This window comes from Danio rerio, chromosome 17 (genome assembly GCF_049306965.1).
Source record: "Danio rerio strain Tuebingen ecotype United States chromosome 17, GRCz12tu, whole genome shotgun sequence".
Taxonomy (NCBI): domain Eukaryota; kingdom Metazoa; phylum Chordata; class Actinopteri; order Cypriniformes; family Danionidae; genus Danio; species Danio rerio.
The window spans coordinates 58,210,596-58,231,751 of record NC_133192.1 but is presented as its reverse complement, the minus strand read 5'-3'; the positions used below and the strand labels follow the sequence as shown (position 1 = coordinate 58,231,751).

The following is a 21,156-nucleotide window of genomic DNA, read 5'->3' as shown; positions in this document are numbered from 1 at the left end:
AAGACAGAATATTATCAAAATGCTACACTGTAAAAACTTATATGATCAATAAGTCATGACAACATGTTTTTAGTTCATTGTAGCTTATTAATTGTAAACTTATCAAAATGCTAGAAAATATAAAACATTTTTACAATGACTATTACAACATTTCACAAAGGTGATTCAACTCTGATTGTGCAACAAAAATGCTTTTCTTACTGCGAGATTTTGTCTTGTTGCTAGTCTAAATATCTAAAAAACATGGTCTTGTTGTCAGAAATAATGAGTCAAAATTAAGATAATATTTCCTTTAAACAATCAGCCAGAGGAATTCTTATTTTAAAACCTGCAAACAACTTTATTTTGCTTATTTTAAGGAAAAACTCACTTAAATTGGACTCATTATTTCTGAAAACAAAACTATATTTTGTAATTGTCAGGTAAATGCGGGTTGGTTGAAGAGTTTTTAGATACTTGGACAAGAAACAAGAAAACAACTCCAAGTAAGAAATGCATTTGTCTTATTTATTTTTTGAGTCCAGATTGATGATAAATGTGCATTTTTTCCCTCATGTAAACAGACGAGTCCTGATGAAGCTCCAGCAGGTCGATGCCGGACTCAATAATGATAAGACTCAGATGAGCAAAGTTCATTTTAACTCAATCAAGTGGATTTCAGTTTACCTGCTCATTAACCTTGGATTTACTCCCTTCCCAGATACTACAAACACTGACAAATGTCTCCAGATTGATCCAGTTAAGGAAAGCCATGTTTCTGGGTTTGCAAGGTTAAGCTTAATGAGAAAAGTGTGAAGGCGACGCTGTGAAGATGCTCATCACCTTCATCATGTGTGATTGCGAATAAAACGCTTTTCTTACTTAAAGTGATCTTGTTTCTAGTCCAAATATCCATAAATCAAGAAGCGTTTTACAGACAAGCAAAACATAGGGTCTTGTTTTCAGAAATATTGAGTCAAATTTAAGTGGGTTTTTCTTGAAACAAGCAAAAAAAATCCTGTTTTCGGTGTAAAGAAAGATTATTTTATTTACACAAAAGTATTTATCTTATTTTAATTTAAAAAATGGTCGTGATTTTGACTTAGTATTTCCAAAAACAAGACAGCATTTTTATATTTTTTCACAAAGCACCCTCTTTTATTAGTGCATAGCAAAGATTAATCATGATTATTTGTTGGCAAAATAAAAGTTTGTTTTCAAATAATATATGTGTGTGTTACTTATTTATATATATATATATATATTTATTTATTTATTTATTTATTTATTTATTTATACTATGCATTTGTCATACATAAAAACTATTTAAATTTAGATATAATTTCTATCATATCCATTTATATATTTACATCTGAATATAACAGATATACGCATGCATGTGCGTATTTATACACATAATAAACACACACATATAATATCAAAACAAACCTTTAATTTGGATGTGATTAATCATAATTAATCTCTGCCCAGAACTCATTTTTACATAATTGTACTGTACACTGCAAAAGATGATTTTAAAACTTAAGAGTTTTTGTCTTGTTTCTAGTCCAAATATCAAAAAATTCATAAATTAAGAGGGATTTCCTAGACAAGTAAAAACCATTGCTTTATTTTCAGAAATTTTGAGTTAAAATTAATTTAGTTTTTCTTAAAACAAGCAAAATAATCCTGTTTTTGGGTTTAGGGTAAGATTATTTTAATTACCCCAAATTATTCATCATGTTTTAAGAAAACAAGACAAAAAAAATGTCTTCATTTTGAATTAGCATTTCTGAAAATTAGAATTTTGAAAAAAAAATTGTAAATAATATAAGAAATAATATAAAATATAATAGAAATGATTTTTAATCACAATTTATCGCATCTAAAATAATAGTTTGTTTTGACACAAGTGTGCATTATTATTTACTGTATATACATAATAACTACTTCGTTACATAGATATTTCAATGTATATATAATTTGTATTATAGATATATTTACTTTACATCTAAATCTAATTTTATTTTCTGAAATATACACATGTATGTGTATTTATATATACATAATAAATATTTTGGATGCCATTAATCTTTGCCCGACACTCATTTTAGATATTTGTACTGTACAATGCAAAAGATGATTTTATTACTTAGAGTTTTGTTCTTGTTTCTAGTCCAAATATCTCAACATTCTCAAAACTAAATGAGTTTTTCCTTAAAACAAGCAAAATAATCTGCCAATAGGGTAAGTAGAAATAATCTTATACCAAAACGAAAACTAGGATTATTTCACTTACCCCATCGGCAGAATATTTTGCTTGTTTTAAGGAAAAACTCACTTAATTTTGACTCATTATTTCTTAAAACAAGACAATATTTATTACTTGTCTGAAAAATGCTCCTTGATGTAAGAATTTTTAGATGTTTAGACAAAAACTCTAAGAAGCATTTTTGCAGTGTAGAAACAAGTAAGAAAAGCATTTTGTCTGCCTCAGGCCACCGGAAGCGGAGACTGATCCTCCCGATCGCCTTCATCCCATTCAGACTGCAGCTCAGAGGAGACTTCAGTGAACAGATGATCCCAATCCCAGCCAACATCCTCCTGAATACAGCAAACACATACACTTGACTGCAGATTATGGCTAAAATGAACACTAGAGGGCAGTATGACGTCAACAACTCCTGTTGCTTTTCACACTAATGATATTTACTACCATATACGATTGACAAATAAAGGATTATGTTTCTTTAAATACTGTAGTAGTGTATAAAAGAGTAAAATCTTCAAAACATCCACTATATTTAGAGTAAAGCCTGATTTATACTTCTGCGTCAGGTGACCGGCGTAACCCACGGCGCAGGCAACGCGCGTGGCTGTGCATTTATACTTCTGCTGCTGTCTCTGTCGGTCTGCATTAACACTTCCGAAACGCTAGTTGGCAGTGAGGTGTAAATGTTCCTCTGTGTCGAGTTTCTTCTCTGCTTTTTTGCTTTTCCTGAACACTTCCGGGATGTACAAGTGGCTCAAACTCGCTCATTTTGAGGCAGGAACCGGCGGACGTGCAACAACTTTAACTATGAGGTAAACACAAAACAAAACTTTCCATCCGGAGCTCCTTCACAGGACTCCACACTTGTAAACAATCGCTCGCGCCATTCGCGCGGCTCTCGGTCCCGCCCAGACTCGTCAGCGCTACCAAGCCGACCAATCACAGAGCTTACGCTACGCGTCGTTGCGACGTGTAGTTACAATTTTTGAGAGGTGCACGTCAGTGACGGCGACGGCCACGGCGAAGGGCTATGCGTCAGCGCCGTAGCATACGCCGGTGTTTGACGCAGAAGTATAAATCAGCCTTAATACTTAGAAGAGTCAGACACCGTAGGGTTCAGCACAATTCATTCACATTGTCAAAATACAAGTGGATTAAGTTAACTTATCAGATTTGAGTGGATTGAATTTAGCAAAATTAAGTTGTCCTAAAAACAATCTCAAGAATTGTGTCGTTTCAGCTCATTTTTTATAAGTAGTTTGAACAAGCAGCAAACATCATTTTTTTTTAAAGTATGGATTTGGAAAGACATGAAGACAAAACCATCAATTCTGGGCGAACTGTCGCTGCAAAAGCAGGGTTTCTGCAGGTTTTGAGGATACATTTTTAAAAATGACAATTTAAGGGAAGAAATACAGCAATATGTTGAAGACTTAATATCTAGAGAGCAAAAATGAATGCCATGATTGTATAAATTTAAGACTTTCTGCTCTGATTTCAGACCTTAATTCATGGTAAAGCGTGAATGAAACCCCGCCCACTAGTACAGCAGCCAATCATCACCCTCAATAGACTGACATTTCTCCTGGGGAAAAGCTCAGACCATATGTGTGCTTTTACGACAGTTTTTGGGGTCAGCAAACACACTGGAATCTCAGCAATACTTGCTGCACAGACATAAGAAATATATCCACATACAGCTTGAAATCTGTGCTTTTAAATGAACCAAGTGCACTTGAAAACAAAAGTTTTCTGTAAGCGTTTTTTAAACCGAACGTGCCCAGTCCATCCTGTCAAACGCACATCACATGACAGCAGCAACTACTCAAACGCCCACAAACTATTAAACAAAGAGTAGCTGTTATTTCTGGAGGAGATTCACCATCAAGACCAAGTTGTGGATTACTTCAGAAGAGCAGCGGGATCTGATGATCATTATCCAGAGTGTGACATTCAATGACTGTAAAAAATATGGACGACGCGACAGCCCCTTTTCCCATTGAACGCCTTGAGGGCAAAACGCCTGCTTGACGGGCACAAACTGTCGCAAAAGACTGCTGAAATTGCGCAGAAGGACTGTCTGATGGAGCCAGAGGAGGAGCCGCGAAAATGAGCGGAGTCGAGCTTCCAACCAAACGCTTTATGTAAAATCAACCACGCCCCCCGAACTGCTCAGCATGCGTTTGCTGTCATATCAACACAAATGGGTGTAATAACGTTAACAAATATGAGGGTTTTATATATTCAATCGCGCCAGCTCCGGGCCGCAGCGCATAACCTACTCGCGGCGTCGCGGGCTGATTCCGGCTCGCATGCGGCAGCGCCGGCTCGCTCGATTGACTCGGGCTGGAATCGGGCAGTGAGTCCAGGCATCCGGAGTAGGTCCAGCAGAGGTAGTCAGTCTGAGCTCTGAGGGGTAAGTCTCCAGCAGGCGAGAATCTAGCCGGAACTGGCCCGAGTGTATTTTGCTATCTGGGTGGTTAGGCGTGTATCAGCAAACTAATAAAGCCCGAAAAAAGCCCTGACCTTAGCGAATAAACAGTGTTCCACCAGATCATGTATGTCAGACACTATAGTTTACGGCTGAACTCATTTTGTCATGGTAAAATAACACAGAAATCGAATAATAACACTTCAGTCTCCTGCCGAAGCTCAGACGCGCTGCTTTGAGAAACTGTCAATCACAGCTTTCAATCACGATGACACGCCCAGCATTAAATTACTGCTAAAAACAAACTGTTTACAAAAATGAAGATCTGCACCTATTTCAGCACAATAACCAGTGCCTTAATCCACCAGAACCATCTTTCGGGACATTTTATTGCAATTGTAATAAATGTTTTTATTTGGGCTCAAGTCTCCTTCATTAACACGGAGGAGGCGGGCTTTATGACTTGTACTGCAGCCAGCCCCCAGGGGGCGATCTAACGGCCGAGACCTTCACTCAAACGCAGGCTTGCGGCACACTTGGTGACAACATGTAGAATGTTGGTGAGGTTGGTGTCGTGATCTCATTTCTTTCGAGCATGTGCATTAGCTTGAGGAATCTGAAAATATGCAGATTTTGTTTGATTTGGACGTTTAAAAATTAAACTTTTGACACAGTTGTTGATTCCTAATATGTAATGTAATCGTAAGCATGTCAAACAGTTTTGGAGAATATCATGTTTCCCCATTCAAACAGAATGCCCAAGCATACTGCCCGAGAGCCATTCAAAGAGTAAAATGACTTGCCTTAAAGGGACTTTGACACTATTCAGCAGTGTTTGTTGAAGCATAAACATCAAATTTCACAAGATTTCACATGATAAATTAACAAAGGATACAATTAAACATATCGTATGCCTTTTCAAGGTGGAGCTGTACAAATGTACAATCTGTATATCCTGCATTTTGCGTCCTGACACAAGTTTGAACGTATCTTTGCTCAGTAATGCATAGTAAACAATCTGAGCCTCCTGTTTTTAATATAAAAGTCCCACATGCAGAGTAAGTAAATCGACATTTAAAGTGCTTTGAAACGCGCATTCTTTACTTGATGTCTGACATAATCTCAACTAAAATATGAAGAAAGGGCAGGACATAGTGTAGCTCCTCCCCGTAAAAAAAAAAACAACCAATAGCGGTTCATTTTCTCACAGCTCTGCCAGAGGTTGAGCTCAAGCGCATCAAGTGAAAAGCATCTAAAAGGTGGCAGGGTATGTCAGCAGATAGAGAGTATTTGATTGCTCAGAAGATTTGATGAGAAACTGAAGTATGAGGTGATGTGAATAAAACCGTTGATCAATTTAGGTGGAAGAGACAAACTGCAAGCTTCAGATGTTTATATCAGTATCTTCTATACACAAATTTTGTCTCTGTTTTGGTATTCACTAGCTTATAGATATCTTAAAAACTAACAATACTGATACTCGCATCTAAAAAAATATGTATTTTCATGGGACCTCTTTTTCCAAGACCCACAGAAACCCTAAACATTTCGTAGGAGAGTGACCCCACAAATATGGTGGACAGACGCTGTGTTTACTGACCTCTCGCACCTCCTGCTCCGGGGCCAAAACCTTGGTGAGCAACTTCAGGTCAATCTCTCCATCCTGGACACATTTAACATATTGAGTTAGTGAAAACATGAAGATACACAATATAAAGCAAGCTCAGCATGCAGCCAAACATCATCCCAAAACAGACACTGTAGGACCTAAAGGCACTGAATTATTACCGCCTTATATGATCCTCAGTTTCTGTGACAAATTACCACAAAAAATCATCAATTTCTCGCCCATCATTCATTCATTCATTCATTCATTCATTTTCCTTCAGCTTAGTCCCATATTTATCAGGGGTTACCACAGCGGAATGAACCACCAACTATTCCAGTATATGTTTTATAAATAAAAAAAGCTTTGGAACCACTTTAGGGAAAGTAAATGGTGGGAAAATGTTCATTTCTGGGTGAACTGTCCCTTTAAGGCTGTGGTCACCAAACTTGTTCCTGGAGGGCCGGTGTCCTGTAGATTTTAGCTCCAACCCTAATCAAACACACCTGAACAAGCTAATCAAGGTCTTACTAGGTGTACTTGAATCATCCAGGCAGGTGTGTTGAGGCAAGTTGGAGCTAAACCCTGCAGTGACACCGGCCCTCCAGGACTGATATTGGTGACCCCTGCTTTAAGGAATGACTGTGAGTCCTCACCAGGGTCTGGAAAGCGGAGAACTTCATCAGGTCATTGTCCAGATCTCTGTAGGTCATGACTCTGTTCACCTGGACACTGAAGACAGCAGAGAAAGATAAACATATGTGTGTTTCATCCTGTGAGGCTAGATTTAAATGAACTCTGCCAGGGGCCGCTCACACAGAAGGCATTTATGAATACAAATGGCCTACTTTTACATTGATTATTAGTTAATGTGCTTGATGGACTTGCATGACCGTTATGCTCACCTCACACATGAGTGATGACAGAAAGATGTCAGATGTAGTGGGAGATAAGATCACTATTGCTTGTGTTCATATGAGAGTTTGATGTGTGTCTGATACCTGGGTGGAGCTGCGATCTGCATGGTCAGATCCTCCTCCTGAACCTCCTCCAGGTCTGGAATCACTGGGATGTCTACAAAAAAAAAAAAAGGCGAAAGAAGTGGATGTACACACCTGTAATATCTACTGAGCCTTACAGATCTGTCTTTGCGTCAAAGTTAACCCTTAAAGTCTGCATGAACCGGAAGCTGCCACCGTTCCCCACAATTTCTGTTTTTTGAGTGAACTATCCCTTTAAAGAGCTTCAGGATGACACAAACAGTATCCCACTTCGTCAGATCTTCCTTTTACGCTGCCTGACGTAACAAGCTTCATTTACAGAAAGAATCGTTGAATGATTGTAACTGACTGTAGACTTTAACCTGCCCGCTCTCTCGTGCCCATATGTTGCATGCATCCACATCCTCCCCTTTAAATGAATCAGAATTTTAAGTTTAAATTAAGGAAAGGAGTTTGATTACTTATGTGAAATTGTACAGAAGCCAGTCAGTAGAGTTTATAGCTAAATATTTAGCAGTGTTTGCATGTTCTTTACAATGTGGAAATCATTAAAACAAAAATAAAGATAGAAGAATAGAAATAAAATACCATTAATTAAAAGCACCTAAAGTGTTTTGCAGTTTGTCATTTTTTCAGTTGAATAAAAATCTATTTTACATTCATATGTTAGCAAATACTTAATAAATAATGCTAATATTTAAAATCCTGTATAAAAAGACATTTTTCCATTCACGTAGGCTTAGCAAAATATTTAGCAGTGTTTGTTTGTCCTTCACTGCATAGAATTGCTTAAAATAGAAGTTATATAACATTTATTACAGGTTTGTTTAAAAAAAAAACACCTGAATAGTTTTGTAATTTGTGTTTTTTTTTTTCAGAATAATTTTCCATTCATGCATTTCATCATTGAAGATTTCTTAAAAATAGTTTTAAAATCTTGTCTCATCTCGTTCTCGTGAACCCAGTATCGTGTCTCATCTAGTCTTGTGGAGTAAGCGTCTCGTCACACCCCTAACATACAGCTGAAGTCAGAATTATTTAATTTAAATGTCACTTTGAGCTGAACACTAGTGTCTTGAAGAATATCTAGTCTAATATTATTTACTGTCAACATGGCAAAGAGAAAATAAATCAGTTATTAGAGATGAGTTATTAACACTATTATGATTAAAAATGTGTTGAAGAAATCTCCGGAAAAAAATAAACAGGGGGGCGAATAATTCTGACTTTACCTGTATATGTTAGCATGTTTCAAGTATGGATTGGCATGTTTCTTGCTAGGCGGTTGATAGGGTGTTCTGAGTGGTTGCTAAGGCTTTACTAGAGTGTTCTGAGTGGTTGCTAGGGTGTGGCTAGTAAGTTGAAAGATCATCAGTGATTGGCAGATTGGCAGTCTGAGTTAAATGAGCCCAGCCTTAAGTCTATATGACAGTCTGGCGCAAAGTTATGAGGTCACAAAGTTTGGTCCAATGTTAAGTCGATGGGACTTTTCCAAATTTTCTGGGCCAGTTTTCAAAAAAGGTCTGGAGTTAGTTTGGTGGTTGTAGTATGAACCGTCTAGGAGGAGATGCGTTCTTAAAGTAGTCGAAGAAGAAGTTTAAGTAGTATGACAGTATATTGGCTTTCTCAAACCACCATAACTAACATCTAAGTTTTTTTATTTTAATTTCAGAGACTTTTAACTATCCATTTCATAAAGAGCTTCAGGAAGACCATATCCCACTTTTAATCACAGAGCTTTCTTTCGCTCTGCCTGACGTAACAAGCTTGGTTTACAGAAGTATTATTGACTGATTGTAATTGACTTCAGTTTTGTTTACTCCACAGCCACCTCCAGCTTCCATATGCTGCAGGCGCCCACCGCCGGGTGTTGCAGCGAGTTGCAGCATTTCCCACAATCCCTCCACTCGGCGCAGATGCTGTGTGTCTGCTTGTATTGTGTGTGAAGTGGCGTTTCTCTCACTCTCGCTCTGACATCCTCTTCCGCGCTGCCCCCTGTCACGGCGAGCAGGCGGCCATGAATATTCAGTGTATTTCTGCCCGCTGCGAGGCGCCGCTCCGGCCAGGGGCTCCCCAGAAACACACCGACACACACATTTGGGCGCTGTCAGCGGCGGGCACCCTCAGGACCCGTCAGGCCAGAGCGGCGACCTGCGTTGGGTTCGGGCCGGGCTCCAGCGCTCAGGCCTGCCGGCGGGTCCATCTGTGTGGGGTCGGAAGTCACGGCGCGGCCTGGCAGGAGCCGCGGTGCCAAGAGCCACGCGCCCGCTGCCCGCAACAGTGGGAACCCGCTTTAATTGGCAAAACTCGACAGGACGGAGCGTGGCACCGCTCCCAAAGAAGGACAAACTTTCACAGCCCTTCTCCTCTTTTTTGGACACGCTCTTTTTGCTGGAGCGCGTTCAGGTTCAGACACGAGAGCACACACACGCACGAAATCCCCATCATGCAAGTTTGACTGTATTAAACTCAATACATGAATTAATAAAGTCTTGGGTAATAAAAGCAAGACTAAGTTTTATGACATTAAATACATGCAGTCACTTTATATTCAACTAATGTTGATTGCTTGTATGAGTTTCGTGCGAGGGGTTCCACAGGGATCAATCCTCGGGCCTGTATTGTTCACCCTGTATATGCTCCCCCTGGCTTCCATTTTCAATAAACATCAAGTTTCCTTTCATCTACAGGTAAAGTCAGAATTATTCGCCCACCTGTTTATTTTTTGCCCCAATTTCTGTTTAACGGAGAGCAGATTTTTTTTCAGCACATTTCTAATCATAATAGTTTTAATAACTCATCTTTAATAACTGATTTATTTTCTCTTTGTCATGATGACAGTAAATAATATTAGACTAGATATTCTTCAAGACACTTCTATACAGCTTAAAGCGACATTTAAAGGCTTAACTAGGGTGATAAGGGTAACTAGGCAGGTTAGGGTAATTAGGCAAGTTATTATATAACGATGGGTTGTTCTGTAGACTATTGAAAGAAAAAAATTAGCTTAAAGAGGCTTATTGTCCATAAAATGGCTTATAAAAAATTAGAAACTGCTTTTATCCTAGCCGAAATAAACCAAATAAGGCGTTCTCCAGAGGCAAAAAATATTATCAGACATACTGTGAAAATTTCTTTGCTCTGTTAAACATCGTTTGGGAAATTTTTAAAAATTAAAAAAATAAATAAATAAAAGGGGGGCGAATAATTCTGACTTTAACTCTTTATGCGGATGACCCTCAAGCCAGATGTATTTTCCTCTAAAACAAAAAGATGTACATGGCTTACAACCACTCCTGGCTTGCTTAGAGCTTAAACCTTGGCTCTCAAGCTATTTCTTTCATTTAAACGAAAATAAAACTGAAGTAATTGTATTTGTTCATGCATGTTGTTATGACACGAGGTTACCTGTTCAACTAATGTTTACGTTCATATTATTTATATTATTTGCTAAATAACCACCACATGAGGAACTCTGATTCTGCTTCTCATTTCCGAGTCTGCTAATGTCCACCGGAGGTCGCATTTCTGTTGCAGATGCACGCTTTGAGCACCTTTATAACTGCATGAATGAAATGCGCTGATTTCCTCTAAGGTAACCCGGGCTGCTGAAATATAATTGGATAAAGTGGCATTGGATGGGTTTAACGACCAAAACGACAGACAAAAATAAAAAAGACGGCCGTTCCAGCACGTAACACATTCAGCATTGTTTTTCAGACACAAAAATGTACACTCACCATGTTTCTGAAATATCTGCAAACATATTATAATGTTTTTATGCTTTAGAAGAGTTAAAAACGTACAAAGCTTATGCTTACAAATAGTTTGCTCCTGTAATCTTTAATTGAAATCTGAAAATGCACTTTCTGTTTGTTTTCAGACAGACCTAATCTGAGAATTAAGGTAGTGGGTGGGGCTAGCATACTTAACCACGCCCCTCCAGCTGTCAGTTTTGAGAACAAACAGAAATGGTTAGCGGGAGGAGTCTGTTAAGCCCCGTTCACACCGAGATGTTTTTTGCACGCGTTTTCCATCAACGTTTAACGCCTGGTGACTAAATAAAGGGCGTCAATGTGATCGTGCACACAACCATAAAAAACGCCAGGCGCACAATCGTCATTTGAAAAAAAACGCCTCATGCTCGCCGCGTCAAAGCCTTGGAGGCGCTCAAGCGCAAAACTGTCAATGCGTGTGGTTTAAATTCGGAAAAACATCTCGAAAACTGCTGACGATAAACGCAAACGAAAAGCGTCCCGGTGTGTACGAGCCTTTAGGTTTTAATAACTCTCTAATACTTTTCCCCATTATTTCTGAATGAAACGCCTACTTTACTACATCCAATCAACTCAGAGTAAAAAAAAACAAGCCACGGCCACTCTTTTCTCATGTAATATCCCATTTCTCTAGAAACTGCATCATAATGGGAGCGAAAGCTTTCAGTTCATGTTGATTTTAAGCTGAATACTAGTATCTTGCAAAATAACAACTAAAACCTCATGTCATCATGGCAAAGACAAAGAAATTAGCGATTAGAAATTAGTTAATCATTTTAATAATTTCAAAGAATTTTGCCTTCATCTACAGTTGAAGTCAGAAATATTAGCCCAAATGTTAAATATTTAGCAAATGATGTTTAACAGAGCAAGGAAATTTTCACAGTATGTCTGATTATATTTTTTCTTCTGGAGAAAGACTGATTTATTTCGGCTAGAATAAAAACTTTTACTTTTTTAAATTTTTGTAAGTTTTTAATTTTTTCAAAAACATTTTTGGGACACAATTATTAGCCCCTTTAAGCTAATTTTTTTCTCAATAATCTACAGAACAAGCCATAATTATACAACAACTTGCCTAATTACCCTAACCTGCCTAGTTACCCTAATTAACCTAGTGAAGCCTTTAAATGTCACTTTAAGCTGTAGAGAAGAATATCAAGTAAAATATTATTTACTGTCATCATGACAAAGACAAAATAAATCAGTTATTAGAAATTAGTTTTTAAAACTATAAGGCTTAGAAATGTGCTGAAACAATCTTCCCCTTTATTAAACAGACATTGGGAAAAGAATAAACAGGGGCGCTAATAATTCTGACTTTAACTATATTTATTTACAAGCAGTTCTACTGCATGCCATCACCTTACAGCATTCTGCAAAAGATTTCACATCTCAAGGAGACACGCGTGGTCGTTCTGAAGTGATTTTGAATTCCCTATCAGTCACAAAAGCATCACGTTCAATCCCATCTCCCTGCCCCTCATAACAAGGCCCCGTTATCCTACATTGATAACTTCTTCCTTTTCTCTCATTTTTAATTAAAGCTAATTACAAATGCCAGGCTCGTTTAGCCGCTGACAAGATTCATCTGTGTTCCTAATACACAAATAAATGCGGGCGGGCTCTGCTTCATATTCATGAGCGCGAGGTGACACCGTCTCCTCATTTCTAAAGCAGTGCGTTCAGCAGATTCGGGCCCCCGCGGACCCGCAGTCAAATTTAATGGTCTTAGAGCAATGACATCGGGAAAAAAAAGCCTCGCGTCCAGCAGCCTTCGCAAACACTCCTCTGGATTTGAACTTTTGCACGTCTGCAGAATAATGCACCATCGACACATTTACGCCAGAGTTCAGCGCGAAGCGCAGACCGGTAAAGCTCTCTATGTAAACGCCGTGATTAGAAAACATCGTTTTTTTTTAACGAGGTCACGACGCAACCTGCGACACCAGACCAAGAGGAAAACAACAGCGACAAACTGCTTTTTGATGCTGATTTGATCAAAAAGTCTTGTGTCTACGAGAGAAAAAACACATTACTTATTTATTCACGGGGGATTTTCACAAGGAAGAGTAAAGAAGGTTCATAAGAGCGACATTTCTTTAGAGATCAGTGTACTGTAGAACAGTGGTAGAACCCAGGGGCCGCGACGGTGTTGCAGGAGGGGCACCAGCTGCCTGTTTATTAATAGAAACAATTTTTTAAATATATCAAAAACTGACAACACAGAGGCTCAGTGGTTAGCACTGTGGCCTCACATCAAGAAGGATGCTGGTTCAAGGAGTTTGCATGTTCTCCCCGTGTTGGCGTGGGTTTCCTCCGGGTGGTCTGGTTTCCCCCACAGTCCAAACACATGCGCTATAGGGGAACTGATCAACTACATTGGCCGTTGTGTATGTGAATGGGTGTGTGTGGGTGTTTCCCAGTACTGGGTTGCAGGTGGAAGGGCATCCGCTGTTCTATTATTATACGTCTTTATTTCTTTTATTGAGTGTTTTATTATGTCTTCTATTATTTAAGGTCTCTAAATTGTTTGTGACTGTAGATGTGAGCAACACCTGAGCCTCAATCGACTTTAAGGCTAAATCGAGTGTGTTTCTCAGTGTGAAATCAGGTGTGTGTGTGTGTGTGTGTGTATGTGTGAAAGGTTGATGTCTGGTTAACTGGACGAGAAGAGAGAGAGAGAGAGAGAGTGTGTGTGTGTGTGTGTGTGTGTGTGTGTGTGTGTGTTTTTGTGTGTTTGTGAGTGTGTATGTGTGTGTGTGTGTGTGTGTGTGTGTGTGTGTAAGGTTGATATCTGGTTAACTGGACGAGGAGAGAGAGAGAGACAGTGTGTGTTTTTGTGTGTTTGTGAGTGTTTGTGTATGTGTGTGTGTGTGAGTGTGTGTGTGTGTGTGTGCGTGCGTGTGTGCGTGCGTGCGTGTGTGTGTGTGTGTGTGTGTGTGAGAAAGGTTGATGTCTGGTTAACTGGACGAGGAGAGAGAGAGAGAGAGTGTGTGTGTGTTTTTGGTTTTGTGTGTGTGTGTGTATGTGTGTGTGTGTGTGTGTGTGTGTGTGTGCGTGAGAAAGGTTGATGTCTGGTTAACTGGACGAGGAGAGAGAGAGAGAGAGTGTGTGTGTGTTTTTGGTTTTTGTGTGTGTGTGTGTATGTATGTGTGTGTGTGTGTGTGTGTGTGTGTGTGTGTGTGCGTGAGAAAGGTTGATGTCTGGTTAACTGGACGAGGAGAGAGAGAGAGAGTGTGTGTGTGTGTTTTTGTGTGTGTGTGTGAAAGGTTGATGTCTGGTTAACTGGACGAGGAGAGAGAGAGAGAGAGTGTGTGTGTGTGTGTGTTTTTGTGTGTTTTTGTGTGTGTGTATGTGTGTGTGTGAAAGGTTGATGTCTGGTTAACTGGACGAGGAGAGAGAGAGAGAGAGTGTGTGTGTGTGTGTGTTTTTGTGTGTTTTTGTGTGTGTGTGTGTGTGTGTGTGTGTGAAAGGTTGATGTCTGGTTAACAGGACGAGGAGAGAGAGAGAGAGTGTGTGTGTGTTTTTGTGTGTGTGTGTGTATGTGTGTGTGTGTGTATGTGTGTGTGTCTGTGTGTTTGTGTGTGAAAGGTTAATGTCTGGTTAACTGGATGAGGAGAGAGAGAGAGAGTGTGTGTGTGTTTTTGTGTGTGTGTGTGTATGTGTGTGTGTGTGTGTGTGTGTGTGTGTGTGTCTGTGTGTGAAAGGTTAATGTCTGGTTAACTGGATGAGGAGAGAGAGAGAGTGTGTGTTTTTGTGTGTGTTTGTGTGTGTGTGTATGTATGAAAGTTTGATGTCTGGTTAACTGGACAAGGAGAGAGAGAGAGTGTGTTTTTGTGTGCGTGTGTTTGTGAGTGTGAGAGTGTATGTGTGAGTGTGTGTGAGAGAGAGAAAGGTTGATGTCTGGTTAACTGGACGAGGAGAGAGAGAGAGAGTGTGTGTGTGTGTTTTTGTGTGTGTGTGTGAAAGGTTGATGTCTGGTTAACTGGACGAGGAGAGAGAGAGAGAGAGTGTGTGTGTGTGTGTGTTTTTGTGTGTTTTTGTGTGTGTGTATGTGTGTGTGTGAAAGGTTGATGTCTGGTTAACTGGACGAGGAGAGAGAGAGAGAGAGTGTGTGTGTGTGTGTGTTTTTGTGTGTTTTTGTGTGTGTGTGTGTGTGTGTGTGTGTGAAAGGTTGATGTCTGGTTAACAGGACGAGGAGAGAGAGAGAGAGTGTGTGTGTGTTTTTGTGTGTGTGTGTGTATGTGTGTGTGTGTATGTGTGTGTGTCTGTGTGTTTGTGTGTGAAAGGTTAATGTCTGGTTAACTGGATGAGGAGAGAGAGAGAGAGTGTGTGTGTGTTTTTGTGTGTGTGTGTGTATGTGTGTGTGTGTGTGTGTGTGTGTGTGTGTGTGTCTGTGTGTGAAAGGTTAATGTCTGGTTAACTGGATGAGGAGAGAGAGAGAGTGTGTGTTTTTGTGTGTGTTTGTGTGTGTGTGTATGTATGAAAGTTTGATGTCTGGTTAACTGGACAAGGAGAGAGAGAGAGTGTGTTTTTGTGTGCGTGTGTTTGTGAGTGTGAGAGTGTATGTGTGAGTGTGTGTGAGAGAGAGAAAGGTTGATGTCTGGTTAACTGGACGAGGAGAGAGAGAAAGAGAGTGTGTGTGTGTGTGCGTGTGTGCGTGTGTGTGTGTGTGTGTGTGTGTGTGTGTGTGTGTGCTGTGAATCAGGACTGGAGGGAATCATCTACTCACCGCTTTCATTGTCGGAGCCCTCGGGGGTTTGAGGCCTCAGTCGACGACTACAACACACAGAGAGAGAGACATCATGTCAAACACAGCACAGCAGCAGACACACAGGCACAAACAAACCCGCACAAACACACATTTCCTGCTGTACATTTGTCGAATAATACTTGAAAAAAATCTGTAAGAGCATGTGAGAATGTGTTTTAAAAAACGAAGTAAAAAAACTTGAAGCACAAAGCACACAGACACTGAAGCACACATGCAGACCAGTTTTACATCTGCCACTATGCTGACACACAGGCATTTGTAGCTCCGCCCTCTTTTGCAAATCTCATTTGAATTTAAATGAGAGCATTAGGATTAAAGCCTAAAAAGGTCAGATTCAGAGAGTTATAAAACATTATTTGTGTGTTATTTTGAGCTGAAACTTCACACACACACTCATCAGAGACTTATTGAACATCTTGTGATAATAAGAGACATAATAGGTCCGCTTTAAAGACATGTGTTAGGCCGTCCGGTGATCTAGTTCCTAAGCACAGGTCACACACGTCAACACATCATGCCTTTAATCAGGGTGATTGTTCTCGCATTAACCAAGGGCGAATCCAGCACAACGGTAATTTCCATCCTAAATCAAGAGCATAAACAAACATGTTCACGCTCTTCAGATTTATCTAGTAATCACTGCGTGTCAATCTGAACGTGAAGGTAAAGTGAACTCACTCCTCCGGCTCTTCAGCAGCCGCTCGCCGTCCAGACCTGTGGAGGACAGCAGAAATCAACATCAGTCTCTTCATCTGCTGAAAACACATTCATTTAAACTGATCAACTTCGTTTTAAAAGAACCCGTTGGACATCAAATGTTTCTCTTCATTTTCTCAAGCGCTTCTAAGCTTTTAGGAGTTTCTTTCTTCAAGATATTCTGAAGAATGTTGTGGATAAGCAGCCAGTAGCTGTTTCAATCCAAAAATATGAACTAGATTCATGCGCAAAACTGGAACATCGCATAAAACATTTGCGAATAAAGCAGCGATTCCATCTAACGAGTCAAAGAGAACAAAATCCTGACTGTCTGTTAAACTGACACCAAATAACGGACAGAAAAATGCGGTTATGTGGTTTAGACCTGCTCTCAGCTGGCCTATTGTGCAGTTTATTTTAGTTCCTTAAAACAGCAACGCGCCAACAATGCACCTTAACACACCTCTTATCTAGACCGAAACATCTATGGGTCCTATCATACACCCGGCGCAGTGTGGCGCAAGGCGCGGCGCAATGGTGTTTTGGTAGTTTCAGCTTGGCGCAAGAGTGGTTTTGAGGCGTTGTTTAAATAGCAAATGCATTAGCGCTCATATGTGCGCCCATAGGCGTTCTGCTCTATAAAGGAAGGTGTTCTGAGGCGCACTGCTGGCGCGTCGCTATTTTGAGAAACTATAATAGATTTTTCATTAGACCAAAACAAACCCGGTCTAAACTCCAGCGCAGAGTTGCACCTCGCTTACACACTGCTTAATACACACAAGAGAGCAAAAGGCAAATATCTTTACATATGAAAACATTTAAATATTAAGGATATATATAGGATATAGTAAGAATAGATATAGAATATAAATATGATTAAAATATTACAAAACATATTATTTTCTAGCCGACATAAATATGAAAAATCACTGCTTTTATGTCTTCTTCATCTCGGGAGGCTTTTTCAGTTCATTCATAACAATTTGCTTTTGTATAATGTTATTATTATTAGCAGTATTATTTATTATATCCATATTTATATTAGTTTTATTAAAAACAAGCTTAGATTTGCCCACCTGTCAGGTTTTAGAGCATATGGGGCACAGCATGTGTTTTAGGATATAACTCAGGTTTTTGAGCACATTTTGTTATTATTGTTCATTTATTCGTTTGCTGGAAATTAGAACTGAATTTAGAAATAGTTTTGAAACGAATATTTGCGCTTAACAAACGAAATTATTTATTTATAGACTAATTGATGTCTGTGTGTAAAGGTTTCCTTATCCAAGAGCGAAAGTGAAAGTAGATCCATTATCTCTCATTCTCACGCAGTAGATGCTCTGTTTAACTGTTTTCTGTGAACTGTTTGCTTGACAAATGCTCAGTTTTTCCACTTAGACTTACTTTGTGTCCTGTAAATAGTGAATGCGCTCTTGGCGTGACGCAGCTGACTCTTAAAGGGAATGGGAGATGAGACTCTAATTGGTTTATTCTCAAAACACACTTATAACTCATTAAGAAAATAAACTCAACCCTTTTAGACCATGCGCCACGGTGCAAAGCGGATTTTCCCATCCTTACATTAGCAAAAATGCGTCCTGACATGCCCTGAAAGCGTTTTGCGCTCTGCGCATGGACCGTCAAAATAGAGCCCTATGAGTCCACAAAGTGGCGCAAATTGATTTGCTATTTAGATTTCCAAGGCGAGTGTGAGTGGATGTTTCCCAGAGATGGGTTGCGGCTGGAAGGACATCCGTTGCATAAAAACGTGCTGAATAATTTGGCGGTTCATTCCGCTGTGGCGACCCCAGATTAATAAAGGGACTAAGCCGAAAAGAAAATGAATGAATGATTTCCGTGGCGAAAAACGGGAAAATTATGGTCTGGAAATAGCAACACGTCATAGAAACACGCCTTATTGCGCCGGGTGTATGATAGGGCCCTAAATCTTATTTGTGACCCTTGACCTTTGTACGAGTCAAAATGGTTGATTTTTCTTTTTTGCCAAAGATCATTAGAATACTTTGTGAAAAATGCAGGGCTCCACACAATTCATTTCAGTTGTCTCAACACAAATCAAGCAAGTTAACTTAACAAATTTAAGTGGACTGAACATAAAACGATATCACTTTATTTCGATGGTGCCTTTACCGCATTTTGTTGAATGTAAGTTACATTGCGTCTACATGCCAGCCAATTCTCAATAGATTATAAGTAGACTGTTAGGGTTGGGGTTAGTGTAAGTTGCCATGTACTTGCAAAGTTTCTTATAGTCAATTAAATGTCTGTTGAAGCAGCAGTATCAGCAGATATTAAGCAGACAGTCTACTAATACTCAAATGAGAAGTATTGGCATGTAGTTGCAATGGAACTTTAGTCAACAAAATGTGCAAAAGGAACCATCAAAATAAAGTCTTACCAAACAAGCAGAAACATCTTTTTTTGGGGTGTGTCATATGAAGATCATCTTATATCAAGTTATTTAGTAAATTTGCTGATGTTAATATATCAAAACTCAACTTTAGATTAGTAATATGAATAGCTAAGATGTTAATTTGGACATTTCACAAGTTGATTTTATCAGAAAAAAAACAAAGATTCCATATGTTCAATTAGTTGTATCACAGCCAGATATTGTCCTATCCTACCAAACCATTTCAAGTTAAAGCATTGTTCAGCTTTCAGATGATGTATAAATCTCAATTAAAAAAAAACATTTTAAAATGACCCAGACTTACATATTTGCTCATTTTCAGCTTGTCCTCCTCCATATTCCCACTAGATTACATTTATCTAAAATCATGCATAAACATAAGGTTCAACAAAACCAAAATTCTTGTCAAAAAACTCCAATAAATAGCTCCAGTTTAATGACTACGTCCTTCTTCACAGTTAACCGTGATTCTTGCTCACTCTGCTGGTGTTTAGCGCCACCTATTGGATTCTGACAACAATTGCTGTTGTGCATCCCCAAAAACATCAAGTCTATGACAATGCCAAACCAAGCGTTCAGCTAACCTTAAGATTATATGCATTGATATGATTTAACCCTTTAACTACACCCCACCAAGTAAAAAATGTTTGCATTGCATTTCTTAACTCCTAATGTTACTTAACATGCTCAACACATCCCATAATTTTTAAAGTATCAGCCTCTACCAAATGGTTGATGTGTTGGTTTATGGTAAAAGTACCGAACTTAATACATATACTAAGAAAAATATGAAGCGCAAGACCTATTTATTTAAAAAATAATATTTAAAATAAAACATTTTTAAAAACTAAATAACCTTTTTTTGAAGCCATTAAATTTTTCAGATTCTCACTTAAAATGTTTTCTTGTCTTTTTTATAATAAAAACAGTAAATAAAAACAGTAAAAACAGTAAAAATATGGTCAACCCTTTGGTAGAGGGACAGTCAAAGGGTTAAAGCAACAAAACGATGTGTAATTGATATTCACCATTCATAATCTATAATATTCTTTTTTTTTTTTTTTTGGTGATTATTTATTTATTGCAGAACAAAGAAAGCATACATAGCTAGCGAAAACTACATACAAGCTAGGGTTTGCATTAAATGAAAATACATAAATAAATAAACTAAAACAAATACAATACAATAAAATAATAAATAAATAACAATACACAGGAAAAGAAAAATTCTGGGGTGAGAAGTGACCTTTATACACCTCTAATATAATATTATTTATCTTTCAGTATGCTTTAGTTTATCTAGTTATTATATAAGAAAGTTTCTCAATAGAATCAGACCACGCTTTCATAATCTATAATGATCTTCTTAATAATGCACCCAAACTATTATTTGACAATAAAACTATAGTCAGGACTATGCATTTTTCTGGTGGTACATAACGATGTTACTTTATAATTGCTTCATGCATTACCTGACCAGCTGAATTATACTTTGCCTTCATGTGCATTGGTCCCTCTGTGTTCTGTTGTTCTGTCATAGTCTGTCTGTACTGTATTTATTATGTATTATTATTGTTGTGTATTGAATTGGGTGTTTGTTTGTTTGTTTGTTTTTTTCTTCTCTTCTGTATTTTGTTGTAGTTTTCTAAAAAAGCAAAAAGCACATAAACGTTTGAAAAAATGTTAAAAATACATTGATATTTAGCTTTTAATCGTTCTGCTGTACATTTCAGTGATGCTGTTAAAATAATAAACTGAACTCAAGACAAATGGACTGCTCATTAACGTTTAGGTAAAAGAACAACTCATGTGATTGAAGATTGGTAAATGCTAACGTAGATGTCGCCACTGCACTCTCAAAAAAAACGGTACAAACCCTTGTCACTGGGGCAGCACCTTTTTATGCAACAGAATCGCACCTTAAGACAAAAAAACAAATGTGTGCTATTGCAGTTTGCACCTTTAAGGTCATGATTTGTACCATGGGAAACCAAAATGTCCCTTTGGTTTTTAAAACCTGCAGATACAATATTGTGCCTTCATCAAAGGTACGAATCTGATCTGACAGTGACAAGACACTTTGTACCTTAACAGTGTCAAATGTGTTCATTCAAGAACTATTTAAAGGCATTGTGCTACAGTGTATGCAAATTACGTCAATGTATTTTCAGTAAATATAAAACA

At 38.5% G+C, this 21,156-nt stretch overlaps 1 protein-coding gene across 1 annotated transcript in view; it reads right to left on the bottom strand.

The window, feature by feature from the left end:
• Positions 1-493: 493 nt before the first annotated feature.
• Positions 494-21,156, bottom strand: part of ift43 (intraflagellar transport 43 homolog (Chlamydomonas)) — a 33,773-nt gene continuing 13,110 nt past the window's right edge. The window contains exons 4-9 of the mRNA XM_073927702.1: positions 16,521-16,556; positions 15,801-15,847; positions 7,290-7,362; positions 6,945-7,020; positions 6,283-6,345; positions 494-2,583 (exon numbers count right to left, since the gene is read on the bottom strand). Coding sequence (XP_073783803.1) covers positions 2,473-2,583; positions 6,283-6,345; positions 6,945-7,020; positions 7,290-7,362; positions 15,801-15,847; positions 16,521-16,556 — 406 coding nt within the window. The 3' untranslated portion in view covers positions 494-2,472. The remainder of the gene's footprint in view (positions 2,584-6,282; positions 6,346-6,944; positions 7,021-7,289; positions 7,363-15,800; positions 15,848-16,520; positions 16,557-21,156) is intronic.